Genomic DNA, 18,946 nt, shown 5'->3' with positions numbered 1-18,946 from the left:
CTATATATGCACGCAAGTTGTAATTTTCTTAAAACTGCAAAGTCATTTTTTCATTTTAAAGGAGACCCAAACCTCAAATTTATCAAAATTTTTATGATGCAATTCATTAAATACTTGGATAAAGAATGGACCACACATAATTGAAAAAATCCAGTGTTTTTTCTTTATTTTTTAGAAAAAGTTATTCAGTAACAGGAATGAACATTGGGTAACAGGAATGAGTGTGTGTGTGTGTGTGTGTGTTAGAGTGGTCCAAAAAAAATTTTTTTCAGATTCTCTGGATTAGAACCCTGCATTTGGTTCCATATCTGGCCAAATTACTTCAGTCCAAATTTTATGCAAATTAATTAATATTTAGAGGTTGCACAGACATGTGCAGATTGCTCTATATACTATAACATAACTAGCCAAATGAATATAATAATTTCAACTGTAAAACTTTAAAATCAAGTGAATAGTATTATATTGAGTAACATTAACTAATAAATCAATACACCAGAGGATGCTACTCACTCCCGTTACTGTTACTCAGTCCTGTTACTCTTCATTTGAGTAACAGGACTGAAAGTGACAGGAATGAGTTTTTAGCACAGAATTAGCAAGTTCATGAAATACAGCCACATGGCATTCGTGGTAATAGCATGAGGACACTGAGCGCATTCTTGTTATTTGCGAAAAAATATGTGTTTTTAAGATAAACAAATAACATCTAAGAAATAATTTTGGTAACAGGACTAAGCGTTGAGATTAACCTTCTCAGTCACAGTTACAATATCATCAAATATACAGAAAAAGAAATGAAAGACCTTAGTTTTGATCTTCCCATGGCCTTCAGAAAATCCAGCTGATGTAACTTCCTGCTGAACATGGGACTTGTGGAATATTCCAAATTTTTCAGAGGAGAGAATGTGTTAGGGTAACAGGACTGAGTGAGAACCCAGGGACACGACTAAAATGTATATTTTCACAGTTGAGTTAATAGGACATGGTATTACAATCCCTAATTGATCAGAACTTGGTGATGAGTGGGGTAGGGGTAAAAGCTTCACTGGGGTCTTCAGGTGGGCACCCTGCTTCGTTGATGTTTCATTGATAGGCCCACAATGGCGGTTTGGATCGATGGCAACTACTTACCTGGCTTGATGGCAGTTTGGGTTGATTGGGTTGATGGAGAATACTTACCTGCCTTGATGGCGGTTTGGGTCGATGGCGCTGTAAAGAAAGAAAAAAAAAAAAAAAAGTACGCCGGCGGTTTGACAGACATGCGTAGATCTGTTGAGCACATAGGACTTGGTATTACAATCCCTGATAGAATGGCACTTGGTGATGAGTGGGGTAGGGGTAAAAGCTTCGCTGGGGTCTTCAGGTGGGCACCCTGCGTCATTGATGTTTCGTTGATAGGCCCACTACATCTTCACAGGGCTCAACGGCGACACCAAGCGTCCCTGGTGTGCCCCCCTCGGCTTTTACCCCCGGTGGTCACTTTGCAGCCCAGATGGGGTCCTTCCTCTTTATCCATAGCCAGCTGCTGCTGCGCTCGGCGGCTTCTGAAAGTGATCTGATGGCTTGCTGAAGGGCCTGTCCTCGCTCTCCCATCCCCTTCAGAAGCTTGGTTGTGGATCCAACGACAAAGCCTCTGCATCTGACCTCCACGGGAAGCACATGGGCACGCCAGCCACGTTGTTCTGCCTCTGCTGTTATGTCGGAGTATTTCAGGTGTTTGCATTCGTATGCTTCACTGACTGCAGCCTCCCATGGTACAGTCAGTTCTACGATGAGCAGTGACTTCTGCGATGTTGACCATAAGACCAGGTCTGGTCTGAGATTAGTTGTAATTATCTCAGGTGGAAAGATGAGCTTCTGGTCTAGATCAACCTGCATTTTCCAGTCCTGGGCATTGGCCAGGAAGGTCGTTTCCACTCTAGCAGCTGTTGTTGCTGAGAGTTGCCCTGCCCTTATGAACGGGATGGTGTTCGGCTGTCCAGGCACTGGAGGAGGAAGGGCGTTGTTAGTTGTTCTTCTTCCTTCCAGGATGATCGCCAGTTGTCGTAGGACCTGGTTGTGTCTCCAGGTGTACCAGCCTTGGGACAAACTGGTTTTGCATCCGGTGAGAATGTGCCTGAGTGTTGCAGGGGTTTTGCAGAGAGCACATGATGGATCCTCTCCTAGCCACTGGTGTAGGTTCTTGGGTGAAGGAAGCACATCGTAGATGGCTCTGATAATGAAGCTGATTCGGCTTCCTTCCATCTCCCACAGGTCCCTCCATGTGGGCTTACGATGCTCCAGGTTTTCCCAGCTAGTCCACTGGCCCTGTTTGGACTTTGAGACTGCCTTTGCGCATCTTGCTGCCTCTTCCTGCTGTCGAACCTCAGCCACGACCAGCTTTCTCCTCTGGGTAGCTGTGGCCTTGTGCCATGTGGGTCGGCTTGTTCCAAGTCCAAACCCACTTCTTCTATGTTGCACCTGCCCTACAATGTCTCCATGTCTGAGCGCTGATTTTGCTTGCTGTATGGCCTCTGATGGGATCCATTTCCTGCCAGTTGCCAATATGGGGGCAGCTGCTCGTATCATGTCATCCTGAGACTCGTTCAGGGTCATGTTCAACCTCACTATGGCACATTTATATTCCTCCATGAGGCTAGAGACAGGCAGTTTCAGGGCCCCGTGCCCATACAAGCCGATATTGCTGAGGCAACAGGTAAGACCAAGCCACTTCTTGATGTAAGAGCTGACTGTTCTCTCCAGCTTCTCAACTTTGGTCATGGGGATCTCATAGATTGTTAAAGGCCACATCAGGCGGGGTACCAATCCAAACTGCAGGCACCACAGTTTCAACTTGCCAGGAAGCAGGGTCTTGTCTATGCTGGTAAGACCTTTGATGGTTTCTGCCCTCAGCTGATCAATCTGGTCTGAGTCTTTGAGGCTCTCGTTGTACCAGCGCCCTAAGCTCTTAATGGGTAGCTCTGACACCAGAGGGATGGGTGTATCCTTGATTTAGAACCTCTGGTCCACAAGTTTCCCTTTGCTGATGGATATGCTCCTGGATTTGCTAGGTTTCAGCGTCATCCTTGCCCATGTGATGTTATCCTGAAGTTTCTCAAGCAGCCGTTTTGTACATGCAGCGGTAGATGTTACGGTCGTCATGTCATCCATGTAGGCGCGAATGGTAGGTAGACGCTGTCCACACTGCAGACGTTCTCCTCCAACCACCCACTTGGATGCTCAAATGATCACCTTCATTGCCATTGTGAAGGCTAGTGGGGAGATGGTACATCCTGCCATTATTCCTACCTCTAGTGACTGCCATGATGTTATATATTTTGTTGTTTTGACACAGAACTGCAGGTCTTTGAAGTAGTTTTTGACCAGGTTTGTGATGGTATTTGGGATGTGGAAAAAATTAAAGGCTGTCCAGATGAGGGAATGGGGGACCGATCCAAAAGCATTGGCCAGGTCTAGGAATAGCACATGCAGGTGGTGCCATATCATGCTTGTATGTTCTAAGCTTCCTGAGAAACTGGGCATGCCAGCTTTCTGGACCGACGCGTTAATCAAGTTGTTTTGTTTTAGGTAGATTGTTATCCTTTAAGCAACAATGCCAAAGAAGACCTTCCCTTCGACATTCAACAGATTAATCTGTTGGAATTGATCGATTTTTGAGGCATCCTTCTCCTTGGGGATTATCACTCCCCCAGCTCTCCGCCACACTTTTGGGATGGTTTGTGTCTTCCCTGCCACCTTCATTTGCCTCCACAAAAACCGCAAGACGTTTAGGGAATTTTTATACAGCCGGTATGGTACTCCATTTGGACCTGGAGCTGAAGCTGTCCTTGCCTTCCTTACCACTTTCTCTACCTCACTCCATCTTGGGGGACTGTCATCCAGCTGATGTTCTGGTTGAGGCAGTGGTGGCATGTCTGGTGGTAATTTCCTCTGTTCCAGTCTGTGGCAGTCTGTGTGAGTCATTTTCAGGTGGTCTTCTAATTCCCTCTTTGGCATTTTAAGAGATCCACTCTTTTCCTTTGTGAAGATTTCTTTCACAAATCTAAAGGGATCCTTGTAGAAGGATGTTCTTGCCCTTTCTTTCCTCTTGCGTCGGAGCCTGATGTTTTCTGCTCTCTGTAAACTTCCCAGGCGTCCCTTCAGGTCTGCTTGCAGGAGGTCGATGCCTGCTCTTTCCTCCTGTGAGGCTCTCTTCCACTGCTTCCTCAAGTTTCTTCTTTCTCTGACAAGGTGTTCAGTTTGTTGCTGCCTTCTGGACTTGGGAACGGTTGTTGTTGTCACATGTTTCTCTCGCATCTTTTTTGTGCCAAACCTTTCTGCTCCATAGAAATAGATCAGATCGCCCATTTTTTTCCATTTTCTTCTCCATTGTTCCTTTGATTCCTTCCAGGATTTTGATTAGGTCCGCATCAATTGCTGCCCACTCTTTCTTGTTGTTGGACTTGGGCCACTTCACTTGAGGCCTGTGGCCTTGGATGTTCTTCTCCGAGTGCTGCGATTGACTTGGTTCCAGGTTCTCAGATGTTGAGCTTGAATTACTTTCAGCCATTGGGGTACTGATGCTCGGTGGACTGTGGGTTAAATCCTGCCGCTGAACTTCACTCGCCTGACTTGACCTTTCTCTTAGAAGATAGTGATCAATGCAAGGTCCCAGCCTCTGCTTCTTCAAGCACTTCATCTGCCCTTGGTGTATTTTTAGGCCTCTGATGGTTGTTACCTTGGACCAGCCACAGGTGCATACTTGGAGCTCTTGTCCTTCAGCTGTTGTTACTTGTTTTGTGCTGATTTTCTGGTTCGTTGTCATGTTCATTCCAGTGTCTGTTACCAGGTTGTCAGCCAATGAGTCTTCTTCCGCCCCCGCTCTCGCAGACTCTAGGGGTATTTTCCTCTCTGAATTTTTTGTAGCAATGAGGGGTGGCTCTTGTTCACTTATTCAGGTGACAGAGCCTGCCATCATGGATAGCTAGTTCATGACAGCCCCGTTGGGGTCTTTCCCTCCTGTCAGCTGTCTTTCCCCGCTGTCACATGGTCTTTCCCTAGTTGTCAGCTGCACTTTCACAGCAGCCACAGGATTTCTCCAGATTTTTTGTTGAGCTAATAGGACTTAGTATTACAATCCCTAATTGATCAGCACTTGGTGATGAGTGGGGTAGGGGTAAAAGCAAAAATATTATGGATTTCTCATGAAAAAAATTTATTTAAAGCATAGCTGGAATATGGCGTCACACAACAATGCAAAAAAAATAACATTTCTGAAGTATTTTAATCATTATATTTCATGGTAAAGTGTAGCATTAGAGAATGGGAACAGGCAACAAATGCTATTTTTCAGTGTTCTAGGTAGTTTTTAGTAATGTTTTCAAATAAATATTTGAAATTTGCAATTAGATCAACATGCAGGACACTTTGCTTAATAGTAAAATGTATTTTAGAGTTGATTTTCATGCACATTTATACATATAATGTCCTGGGGACGGAAATGGCACCCATTCGGTGGAATGGCCCAAATGCTGATTTTTTTTAAAGAAGATCTAGGTAGGAGTGATTAATTCATTAATTACCTCAAGTGATTGGACTTGGGGGGGGGGGGGTGTAAAGGTACACCCAGGGTACTTCCATACATGTATAGCTACACAGATGCATGTATAAAATTTTGAGATAAGAAGACCTTAAACCACAGACTGTCTCACCGATGATAGTATAGTATTAAACATAAACATAATGTGCTGCACACTTTTAATACCCCTCGGCCAAATATAGTGTAAGATTCTGTTGAAAGGTACTGCCCTATAATTTAGATTAGATTGTCTTTGTGTAAAATGTATTACATACATATTTATGTTTGAAAGTACTCAAATATTAACTGTACAAGGTACAAGGCCATTGGACCTTGAAAAAGTAGGTCAAACTCACCCATTTTCAATTGGCTTCTGCTCCATGCCAAGATGCATCCACAGTATAAATTTGGTGCAGACATCTCAATGCATTCTTCAGATAATGCAATTATGTCATTAAATGGACGGACGGACAGACAGACAGACGACAAAACAATTACAATACGCCTTCGTTCAGAACAGTGGTTCTTAACCTGGGTTCGATCGAACCCTAGGGGTTCGGTGAGTCAGTCTCAGGGGTTCGGTGGAGGTCAAGACACACACTCGACTCATTAGTCGGGTGTGTGTGTCGGGTTAGGTCCGTGTATGTAAACAAACAGCTTCGGAGACTCTTTGCTGATTGACATCCAATATATGCAGTGTATTGTTGTTGCTTATAGCACTACAACACATCCGGAAGTGTTTATAATCTCTTCCACTCGTCTGACGATAAATTATTTTCCACATCGTTGTTATGACTTTTGCTACTTCCTGTTAACCACGGAGGCAGCCATGTGTAGCGTTTGTTTACATTTTCGGTCACCGCACTGGTCAGTTACAATCATGTGACGACCGACGCACCGTCGCGGATGGAGAAAGAGAGTGGCAGTTGCCAAGGTGAAGCCACGCATTTCTGAACTGGTCTCTCAAAGGCAACAGCAGAAGTCACACTCACTTGCAGTAAATATTCATTATTATTGTAGCCTAATGGAAATTAGGTGATGGGTGTGTGTTAAAATGTTAAAAATGATAAATAGCATAAATACAATAAGTTCATTATTGGAATACATAAGGTTAAAAATTAGAACCATTTCAGTGTGGTAGTGTTAAAAAAGGTCATGTCTTTGTGAAAAGGTATGTAATTTGTTGTGAGTTCATGCACTGTATTGGTTTGGTTCTTTGAACACAGTGATGTTAATGCACGGTTCATTCTGTGCACCAGTAAAACATATACCTGTGTCTTGAATTTGAAAAAAATCATATTTTATTTTTTAATAAAGAAGGGTTCGGTGAATGCGCAAATGAAACTGGTGGGGTTCAGTACCTCCAAACAAGGTAAAAAACCTCTGGTTCAGAAGTTGGCCAAGGGGTAAAAACACTGAACTGTGTCTTTCAACATCAACCAAAATCTAGCAATTGGACAAAGAACTGAAAATGAGTTTAATGAACTGAAAAGGAGATCAAAGTGGGTCATACAGCTACACATGTATACCTCTCAATACACTTAATTCACCAGGAACTGTTATAAATAACTATATTATATATACTGTAACAATAATGATCATGTGAAGTGCTCATTTCTCTTCCTCCAACACTGCCTTGTTTTATGTATATTTTTCTTTATCGTTGTTTTTGCATTTTAAAGATCCAGTGAGTAAGATTTATGGACATTTAAAAGGAATCTACAACTTCACCACTAAATATTGCACACTAGGGCTGCAATGATTAGTCGACTAGTTGACAAATGGTCAACAGCAAAATTAGTCAACAACAAATTTATTTGTCAACAGGTCGTTAGTGACAACATGCACTTTTGTTTAAGGAAAAATGTTTATTTTATTGCTGATTACAACTTTTGAGTATTTAGTTGTCGTGCACCAAATGTTCTAGTCAAAGGAAAGAAAATGCCTTTTATTGCTGCAATATATATGTCAGGGTAGAGACTGCGATCTGGTAGGATCGGCGATTCTACCAGTAGAGACTCCGATCGTAGTCTCTACCAGTAGAAACTCCGATCAGAGTCTCTACTGGTAGAAACTCCGATCCGAACCCTAACCCTAACCCTAACCCTTCTACTGGCAGGATCGGAGTTTCTACCAGTAGAGACTCTGATCGGAGTTTCTACTGGTAGAGACTACGATCGGAGTCTCTACTGGTAGAATCGCCGATCCTACCAGATCGCAGTCTCTACCCTTACATATATAAATAAGAGGGGGTTTTTTTGCAGTTCATAATCTGACTAGATGACTAATCAACTATTGAAATAGTCACTAGTTTCAGTACTATTACAGACTGAGTCTTTAAGGCATCTTCTCTGTCTGTACGATACTATATGTCACTCAATCAACACTACTGAGTCAGTAGAGCCTTTCTCCCACTTGATTTCTGTTTCTTTTCACAGAAATAAATGGGTGCCCCAAAGTAAACACATCATGTTAAAGGTCTTTAACGTGGAAAGGGTATGAAAGGGTAAATGGCATCTCTTGTGACTGTAGGTAAAGTTTATGAAGAGTGTTCCTGGCACAGCTCTGGTTGAGATGGGAGATGAGTATGCAGTGGACAGAGCCATCACACATCTGAACAGCATCAAGGTGTTCGGAAAGAGACTCAATGTCTGGTAAGAAGCCCATCATTTCAATATTTTTGCATCCTGCCTAGATACACTGGTGATCTGTGTTGACACTGGATTTCCAATTGATCAAATTATCAGCAAAATATACAAAACATATTATATTAATATATGAGGGTGGAAGTAACACAAATTAATGGCAGTGGTGAAACAGGAAAATGGATGTGAAATAAAAAAATGTGTAAAAAATAAACACTTCAACATTTTACTCAGAAATAGGAATGGGTGCTGAACTTCGGTACTGAATGGGCCCTGGGGCTAAATAACTACCCCTTCGAAATCCCTGGACGTGGCCTCACGTCCAACTCACAAACTGATTTAAGATGATGTATCAGCAGACAGAGCCTCGCTGAGTTTTCATTTCAACTAGTGTGAAAGTGCAGATGTCAATGTAATACTGTGAAGTCAATTGTGTTGAAAGGCCATGTAAAACTAGACCTATGATACACAATAAAAAAATGGACTTCTAAGGGAAGAGGTTGAATGAAAAAAAAAAAGTCACTGCATTTGGTGGAAAAGTGAACTATATGAACCAATCAGATGTGTGGCATCTTGTGACCCCTGATGGTTTCTGTAAATAGTTAGACATAGTTTTCTGAGTTGTGAAAATGGTTCATTGAACCTATTTATCCCCCAGGTTGTTTTGTAAATAGTTGTATATAGTTTTCCTAAAAACACCTGAGGCATTGCCTGCATTTTCATGTAAATAGTTGTATAGAACTTTATTTGCTAAATTTGTTTTAAAAAAAAGTTTGTTTCATGTTTTTGTGTGATTTTGGGTTCAGTGTGTTAATACAGCATGTCAAATGAAAAAAAGGAACTGTAGAGTCACACAGGTTAGGTTGTGCTGAATAAAATTATACCAGACAGGGCAAGATAAACAGTTTTTTGTTTAAATCTTTTAATGAGAAATATAAAGGCTAAACCAAAAGTAGATTATACTCAGACTCCTAAGGGCTACGGACTGGTGTATCAATGAACTAAGATGTTATCACTAATGCTACACAGAAAAATAAAAAAACAGGTCTCCCATCTATTACAGTACCATAGAACTTCTCTTGCAGATCCGTCAAAAAATCTAGTGAAAGTCTGTGGAGTACAGGTGGAGAAATAAACAGTTGAATGTTTAGCTTTTAGTTAATCTGTTCTGCATTTGCAGATGATTTGGAGCGCAAATATGAATATGAGTTTGAGTTAAAGTGACCTGTAGTCCACTGATGCCTCAGTTACAATGCTGTCACAAACGGCTACGAACACTGTTGCGAACAATTTATGGAACATTTCGTATGACCTTCTCAAGGCAGACTTTTGAGAATGGGAGAGTTCATAGACCATTCCTAAGTTTGTAGCCAGATCTTGTGCAAGATTTCCTACAAACGCATTACGAAATGCCCTTCGTAGGGCGCCCTAACATATACCTTAGGAACAACCTAAGAACACCACAACAAGGTTCGTGATCAGGAGGCCAATCCAGAACCCCATGTTCCTATGGTGGCCACAAGTAACCACAAGAACACATTACGTTGTTATTAAGGGACCCTTACAGTGTTCACATGAACAGATGTGCAGACAGAGATTTGCATGGCATTCTTAAGGTGGAGGTAAGGTGTTTGTAATAGGCAGTAGTACGTCATTCTTGCAGCATTCGTGGCATTCTTAGAGGGCATCGTATACAAATTTTCACAACGGAGTGAATGACTGGAGTCAAACGCATGGTGCTGAAGGGAAAGTGTTTTATAAACAGAAAATACACCATAAAGAAACAACACAAAACCTTGAGGGAGATAATGTAGAGTCCACAGGGTGACGAGGATCAGGGTGATGGAGAGGATGTGCGTAACAAACAGTTAGGACAGTTAGGGTTAGGCACTCAGTGATGGACGGTTAGTGATTTTAGCGTTCAGTTCCCTCTATTCTTGTTTTATTCTTATACCTTCTGCTTAGCTTAATGGACACCAGTTGGTTTACAGGTTTACTTATCACTACATGATGTGCGATACAATGGAGGGTCTGGTTTTGACTAGCTCTATATGTAAAGTGTCATGAGATAACTTTTGTTATGATTTGGTGCTACAGAAATAATATTAGATTGATTGATTGACTTCAAATTTCTTCATTTGATGTCTTATTATGACTCCTAATTTTTATTATGTTTAACAGTGCAGGTCAGTGTTTCCCTGCATATTCTCTACAGGAGTGTGTGTTTCAGCACCACGGACAGCGCATGATCAACACATAAAACACATGCTGGCCAAATTTTAATAATTTGACTTGACATCACATAACTTCACATATCAATGTTCCTCTAACTTCTTCCTTATTATTTTATTCTGTTACATACTGAAAAATAACAGGAGGGTGGTAATGAGTCAGGTCTTAGGCTCATAGAGTGTTGTACTGTTCGTAGAGGTGCTGCCTCTGTATCCTTGACTGCACCCACCAATGTCTTCTCTGATCTTCTTCAGGACATTCTAAAATGCTTCATGTAAAAAAGCTTAATGTAGCTGAAAACAGTGATCAATCATCACCAAATTATGCATGGACATTGCTAATGCTGGGATAGGCTCTAGCACCCCCATGACCCTCTTGAGGATAAAGCGGTTCAGAAGATGAATGAATGAATGAATGAATGAATGAATGAATGCAAGGGAGTAGATTTGATTTTGACATTGGTGGGGGCACAAAAGTGCTCACAGGATGAGGCCTCTTTGAACATCAGACATGATATAAAGCTCTGATTTTAAAGCCACATGGGTGAAGCATTGTTATTCAGACCATCATTACACTAACATTTGTCACAATCCTGAATCTCATGACTAACATTAACCTCATCTGTGAATTTCCAGCCTCTCCTTCAGGTTCTCCTTTTCTACTTTCTCCTGCCTCTCCTCCTCTACCTCCTCCATCCTCTCCTCCTCTACCTTATCTGGCCTCTCCTCCTCTACCTCGTCCTGCCTCTCCTTCTCTACCTCCTCCATCCTCTCCTCCTCTACCTTATCTGGCCTCTCCTCCTCTACCTCGTCCTGCCTCTCCTTCTCTACCTCCTCCATCCTCTCCTCCTCTACCTTATCTGGCCTCTCCTCCTCCATCTCCTCCAACCTCTCTACTGTCTGTCACCTGACAAAAATATGTTGATTCATGGCATATGAACAGATTAGGGATACAATGATCATATAGTTTGATGGTAGAGTTATTGCCTGAGCATGAAAGGCTTTTGCTTTCAATTATTACATATAATTTATTTCCCCAAAATATGGATATATAAAATCACATGAGCATCTAGAATCTGAGGTTTTATTGTATTTTCCCCACAAATTTTCTTTGTGTTTTTTAAATAGTTGCTTTCCTCCACACAAATACATGAAAATAAGTAAAACTAACTTTTAAAAAGTGTATGTCTTTGGCAGTAAATATTGGCTTTTTATTCAGTATCTGTATTGTTGAGCCTTTACAGTTCTATACCCTTAAACTAACTTATACTTTAAAGAAGTGTCTTATGTCCAGTTTTCTTTTCTTTGACATCCTTCAAATCCTAATTAACAAGTACACACGCATGCACGCATGCACACACACATACATACAAACACACAGGCACACAGGCAAACAAACACAAATGCAAATGTAAATGACACCACTGATATTAAAATCTGTGTAGCTGACGTGACCCAGGCAGAACAAATGGCAAACATGTTGACAACTTCCACTAATGGTTGCAGATATATGCACTGCTTCCTCAGGTCAGAGATGATCAGGATCAAGAATCAGGCAGGAATAAACGCTGGATCGTCACACACAAGGTAGAGAACAGTCTGGCAGAGAGCAGAGGGGTGAATATATACGCCCAGCCTGATGAGCTGCCGTTGCACTCACAGGTGAGCGGAGTTAACTGATTAGGTGGTGAGTGTGAGAGAGAGAAAGAAAGAGAGAGAGACAACAGAGCAGACAGGGATGTGACAGGCTGGATACTGGTAGGGACGTGTCCCTATCATCCCTACCCAATTCTCCGCCCCTGAATGAATGAATGAATGAAAAAAGACAATACTCTAAGTTTTTTTTGGGGGGGGGGGCTATGGAGAGGAAATGGCTTAATGTGGACAGCATCCATAATTCTGGGGTTTTCCTATAGATTTTTGGAGAGGTGAAGTGAAAGTGGACATGGCCAGAGATGTCCATGCATAATTTGTTGATGATCGACCACTGTTTTCGGACATTAAGCTACATTAAGCTTTTTCTCTATAATGTGCACCAATGGAGAGGAAAAGGCTTAATGTGGACAGCATCCATAAAATTGGGGTTGTTGTGATTTTTGCAGTGGTGAAAGTGGGCATGACTAGAGATGTCCACATGAACTTTGGTGATGACTGATCACTGTTCTTGGGTATTAAGCTACATTAAGCTTTTTTTATGTTAAGCGTTTTTGAATGTCCCTCTTCTTCCACTGCTGCCGGACCAAAACAGCAGCCACAACCGCTTAATCTTCCTCTTCTTCATCTTGCAGCTGTAGCTATAGAAGTTTCAGTCTTGTGGGCATTATTGCCATCTTGAATGCAAAGATCACAACACAGAACATTTAGTACGAAAAGTATGAGATCCTCCTACCATCGACTTGAGAGTGCCGTGAGTTGCACATACAGTAGGGGTGCTGTATGGCCACCTTACAACAAAATAATTCATGAAGTGGCCGTAGGTATGATTTTGGAAGGTCCCAAGGCACCCTTACGAAGAACAAGACAACTTTACGGTCTTTGTACGATACAAAATCACGTCATTCTCTCATGGAGCCCTCAAGTTGCTCTTGCGATTTGACAGCAGCTGTACCAACTTCATAGGATGGCCATAAGAAACTAATGCTCCCTCCATGAATGTCTACGAACTCAAGATTTCGTACAAACCAGGAGATTCTTACAAACACACTGAATGCCACAAGAGAAGAGCATAAAAATATAAAAATATAAACTATTACTAAGCAAAAAATATATATTTACATAATATGCAACATCTGGTAATTGTGCAAATTGTCAGAGATAAATGGCTTACAGCATGTGCAAAACTGCCTGTCTGAGATAAGTGAGATGTTAATGTGCAAAATTGTCAGATAAACAGTATGAGCAGTCAGAGATAGCAGTAAGATATATGGTAAACAGTATGATATATAAGGTGCATAAGTAGTAGAGTAGTAGTATTGATAAAATCTTAACGTCTAAAATTATGTACAAGTATCTTAAAAAATAAATTACTCATGTCTTTGCTTTCAAGCCAGTGCTAAAGTAATTGGACATTTGACTGTAGGACATAAAATATGTTCTGGTATGATTTGCGACAACAGGCATAAGGGCCAATAATAATGAAAAAGTAATAAAACAGATTTTCCTAGTGCAGGAGATGAAGATGGTTTTATTGATGCCACAAAATTATTTTCAGTGTCCTGACTAGGTATGTATTGAATATGCCCCATGAGGAAATACATACGCTATCTCAGCTGATTCTGTAATAGAAATGGTTTGATGTCAATTAGTGACAGTTGACATTAAGGGGTTTTAATGATACCCATCCAGGACAATGGGACCTTTACTGGTAACTGTGAAGTCTAAATGTTTTACTCCATGTGGCTGTGTATAAAGCTGTTTTGCTGTGTTTTTCTTCTGTTGTTTCTTCTGTGTGCAGTGTATCTAAGCAGCATGCAGTCATCCCAAGTCAGGTGTTTGAGTTAGAGGACGGCAGCAGTAGCTATAAGGACTTCGCCATGACCAGGAACAATCGCTTCAGCAGTGCAGGACAGGCGTCCAAAAACATAATCCAGCCTCCATCTGCAGTACTGCACTACTACAATGTTCCTCCGTGCATCTCACAGGACCATTTACTGAGGGTACGCTGGCTCTGCGTCATCACTGACTAAGTTTTTGTGTCAATCATTTGAGTGTGATGAAGGCATCAAGTCCACAGTGTTCCACAAGGCTAGACCGACCAGGTCCCAACAAACTAATGTAGGAAGAGTATGTTAGCGTGGGACAAAGTGGGTATGTTACCACCACTGAGACATAGACTTACATTTAGATACTATATCTATACTATATCTAAATTTAAATTACGTCAACATTGTAGAAGATGACAGTGTTTCGAAATTCACTATGGAGCCTCTGAACGTCCACACATGCAGACACTTTCTGAGGGGGGAGGGGTTACGAGCACAGGAAGGATGGGAGGCGGAAAAAAATTCACAAAAAATCATGGACTCACTGGCTATTGGTACAAACGAGATGCAGTACATTCCCCCCATGTGGAAATGCGAGCGGTTGGACTATAACAGTGTTTCTCAACGGGGCCGGTACCCCCACATAAAGACCCCATGTAAGCTCCAATATATAATAGATGCATCTTCCCCACCCCCAGTCAATGGGAAATGATGAGGTGAGGAGGGCTTTATCTACAGAGCTATATAATCCACCACATCCTCCAGGTTCGTCATGTTACTTTTACAATAACATAACCCCCCCCCCTTCCGCTCATGCTGCCATTAGTGGGCCTGTGTTCAAAAAAGGTTGAGAAACACTGATCTAATATGTATGACTCATTAGCTGCTGTGTGTGTCATTGCAGCTGTGTACTGAGCATGATGTGCCTGGATTCGTCAAATTCAAGATGTTTGATGCCAAACGTAAGTAGAGCATCACGTCATGACACTACATGCAGTACTGACTCTCACATTCTAAATGGTTCTGTGCCTCATTTACTCTTACACATTGTATTTACTTAGTTTGCACAAATGCATATTTATGCACATATTGTAGATTCTATTCTGTGTATATTTGGTTCTGTTTTTATTATCACGTGTTTTTATTGTGTGCCTTCTCTTTTGCACTGTGTGAGGCAGTGCTCCATTTTCATTGTGCTATGTACTTAGTATGTTGGTGCAATGACAATAAAGATTTATCTGATCTTTATCTTATTTTATTTAAGCCTCTTCCAAGACTATCTCTGGCCTGTTAGAGTTCGACAGTAAGACTGAAGCTGTGGAAGTTCTAACTGTTCTCAACCACTATCAAATCAGGATTCCCAGTAAGTCTGATCGATCCACATCCATAGTCATCCACAGTCACTTCCATTTTGCTCTGTGAAAAGCCGTTAAAGCGACAGGACATAAATATATGCATCATTTTATTTATCTAAAACAAACTCTACAATTGACTGAAAGTCAATAGTTGACATTTGTCAAACATTGACATTTGTTTACACAATGTTCCCCAACTACAACACAGCTGACTTTAGATGACAGCAGTTAACCCTTAGGTCAGTGTTTTTCAGCCTTGGGGTCAGGACCCCACGTGGGGTCACCTAGAATTCAAATGGGGTGTCTGGAATTTCTAGTAATTGATTAAAAAAAAAAACAAAAAAAAAACTTGCTAATAAAAATCTATGTTGAGTTGACAAAGACAGTCTTAATCCATAAAAGACATGACAAACTCTGAAGCTGAAACTGAAGCACTGTGGTACTGTTTATTTTCCAAAAATCCATTGTGGTCGGTTTCAGATACTGCAGCTCTTTCATAATTCATAGTTTCAGTTATTGTTTGTTCAGTATTAATTGTCAGCCTTGTAAATCCAAGCTGGACTGACTGTACATATCCTGACCAAGGAAAATCCAATTCTCACTTTGTGCAGTAATCTACACCTGGCTTTTCTGCCTCTGTCAATAATAATATATATTATATAGACTAAATGTCATCTAAAAGTAACCTTTATTTGCAACATAGTATGGCAAACTGTTACATGATCAAAAACAAATCAATTTTAGCAACAAAAAAAAAACCTCTCCTTTTTGAAGGTCTGGGGTCACATGAAATGTGTGATGTTAAAACGGGGTCATGAGCCAAAAAAGGTTGGGAACTACTGCCTTAGGTCCTCCTAGGGGGAATTTTTGTCCATTTTTCTCAAAAATTTTTTTTTTTTTTTGGTGGTCAATTTGGCTGTGTTGTGTCTTTTCTTTTAGATAAAATCCAGTGTCCTTTACTATTACATGCCTTTTTTCTCTGCACCCTCTGCACTACATGCACAAAAAACTGCTATAAAATTATTACACATCAAAATTTTTTTTATTTTTTTTTTTGGCATTTTTCCCATAAATCTCTTAAATAACTTCAACCCTGCTCAAAACTACCAAATATTCAGTTATTATTGGGATTTTAACCCTTTAAATGCCAGTTTAATTATTGGAATAATGAATTCTATTAATATACTCTAATGGCTGAGATTAAAAAATCTGTTTTAATGGAAGTCAGTGGGGCATTTTTGGCCACGAAAGTGTCCAAAGGGAGTATCTAACACTACACAAAAAATAGTAATGCAATTGAATCAATTTTGTTGCTTTTTATTATACGGAAAATATTAAAATTTTGGTGTGTTTTTTTATTTATTTATTTATTTATTTATTTATAATAATAAATAATTCATGATTCAGATTGCATTTTAAAGGGTTAAAATCCTGAAAATATTGAATGATCGGTAGTTTTGTGAAGGGCTGAAGTTGTTTAAGAGATTTATGAAAAAAGTTTATATTTTTGCCACAAAGGTGTCCAGATGGTAGTACATTTGAGGAGGGCACAAGGGTTAAGTTCATATCATACTTCTATCTACATTCAGATGTGAATGTGAATAATTATGAATAATACTCAAACACAAACCAGTCCAAAGTGAAAACTCTGACTGTGTTTTCAGATGGCTCCAATCCATACACACTGAAGCTGTGTTTCTCCACCTCATCTCATCTGTAAAGACGAGAGATGAGCAACAGGAAGCCGAGCCTCATGATGGCGAACCTCTTCTCTGACCTGAAGAGGGAAAACCATGACAGACAGATGGACAAGAGGAAGACGGAAGAACATATGTTATAAGAGAAGGAAAGAAAGCAGTGAAGCTGAGAGCTGGACCCAAACGGAGAGAAAAAGGAAAGAGTTAAAGGAGACAATAAGCTGTCAACACAAAGTCATCATTGGTCTTTTCAGTTACAGCGCAGGGGCTCCTGAATACCTGACATACTCCAGTAATATGTTTATATCGTCATGTGGGACTACTCATGTGTCTATCCCAGAATTCATCACTGCATGGTAACATTGTATTTGAGTGCTGACCTTCAGCAGTTTCCCTATACAGACCCAACATCAGCACCTTAAACAGCTGTTCCAGTTCATACGTACGCCAACTCAAAGAAGTTATTAATGTTTCAAAGGGACACAAACAGTATGTTACTTTCAATTTCTATTCAGTCTATTTAGTAAAACTGAACATGCTTTTATTACAATGTCTGTGTTAGAGCTCAGCAAAGCTACAGTAACCTTTAGACATAAGCTTGGGGAAGGCCTGTGGATGGAAGAGTCACTCCAACAGAGGAAGATCCCTGAAGAACTGATGAGTGATGATTGCTGAGGTGTCAAGATGGTTGTCGTGGATACGGTACCCAGAGTGAATCAATGACCCTGACCTTTCCTTAGCACCAGCATGAGGCAAGGATTTTTGATAAACCAACATTTTTTTTCCATTGTATGAGATCTAGAAACTAATGGCCACAAAACCATCATATTTGGGTTGAACATATACTGTACAATTCCCAAAACAGGAGTTATAAAAAGTATGAATGCTTCTGCCTTTCCTTTAGGCCCATTCATTATCTCAAACTTGTCATCAAATGATGCAAATGCAGCAGTTACAAAACATTTAACAAAGGGTTTAAATATACATATATATATGTGTGTGTGTGTGTGTGTGTGTGTGTGTGTGTGTGTGTATATACACCCTATATATATGAACAGGGTGTCCCATAAGTCTCCATACACAGGAGACATAATACATATGGTTCTAACATGTATTTCTTTATATTTCTTCTTTATAGTTCTTCAGCAGTGGAGGACACGCATTGAAATGTGTTCCAGACAAAATGGCAGTCATATAGAGCATATTACATAAATAAAAATGGTTTATGTCAAGAAACGTTTATCTTTCCTATGTATGGAGGCTTATGGGACACCCTGTGTGTGTGTGTGTGTGTGTGTATATATATATATATATATATATATATATATATATATATATATATATGTATATGTGTGTGTGTGTATATATGTCAGGGTAGAGACTGCGATCTGGTAGGATCGGCAATTCTACCAGTAGAAACTCCGATCAGAGTCTCTACTGGTAGAAACTCCAATCCTAACCCTAACCCTAACCCTTCTACTGGCAGGATCGGAGTTTCTACCAGTAGAGACTCTGATCAGAGTTTCTACTGGTAGAATCGCCGATCCTACCAGATCGCAGTCTCTACCCTTACATATATATATATATATATATATATGTATAGTGTGTGTGTGTATATATATATATATATATATATATATATATATATATATATATATATGTGTGTGTGTGTGTGTGTGTGTATATATATATATATATGTGTGTGTGTGTGTGTGTATATATACACACATATACAGTACATATATACATATATATACACACTGTATATGTATATATATATATATATATATATATATATATATATATATATATATATATACTGTATATATACACACACACACACACACACACACACACACACTACTTGGAAACCACTAGTGTAATTTGTGTTTTAAAAGGCAAGGCAGAACCCCCTCAAAGGATATGGGTTTTGAATGTTCAGGGTCTGAGTTTGGTGGCAGTTGTTTAAGCTCATA

At 40.3% G+C, this 18,946-nt stretch overlaps 1 protein-coding gene across 1 annotated transcript in view; it reads left to right on the top strand.

The window, feature by feature from the left end:
• Nucleotides 1-17,987, top strand: part of LOC115434524 (heterogeneous nuclear ribonucleoprotein L-like) — a 110,703-nt gene extending 92,716 nt beyond the window's left edge. Inside the window, 5 exon segments of the mRNA XM_030156517.1 lie at nt 8,093-8,214; nt 13,891-14,092; nt 14,823-14,880; nt 15,183-15,281; nt 16,938-17,987. Coding sequence (XP_030012377.1) covers nt 8,093-8,214; nt 13,891-14,092; nt 14,823-14,880; nt 15,183-15,281; nt 16,938-16,993 — 537 coding nt within the window. The 3' untranslated portion in view covers nt 16,994-17,987.
• Nucleotides 17,988-18,946: the final 959 nt, after the last annotated feature.

Source organism: Sphaeramia orbicularis, chromosome 15 (genome assembly GCF_902148855.1).
Source record: "Sphaeramia orbicularis chromosome 15, fSphaOr1.1, whole genome shotgun sequence".
In the NCBI taxonomy this organism is placed as follows: domain Eukaryota; kingdom Metazoa; phylum Chordata; class Actinopteri; order Kurtiformes; family Apogonidae; genus Sphaeramia; species Sphaeramia orbicularis.
Note: the sequence above shows the minus strand (reverse complement) of the source record. Positions and strands in the feature narration are given on the sequence as shown.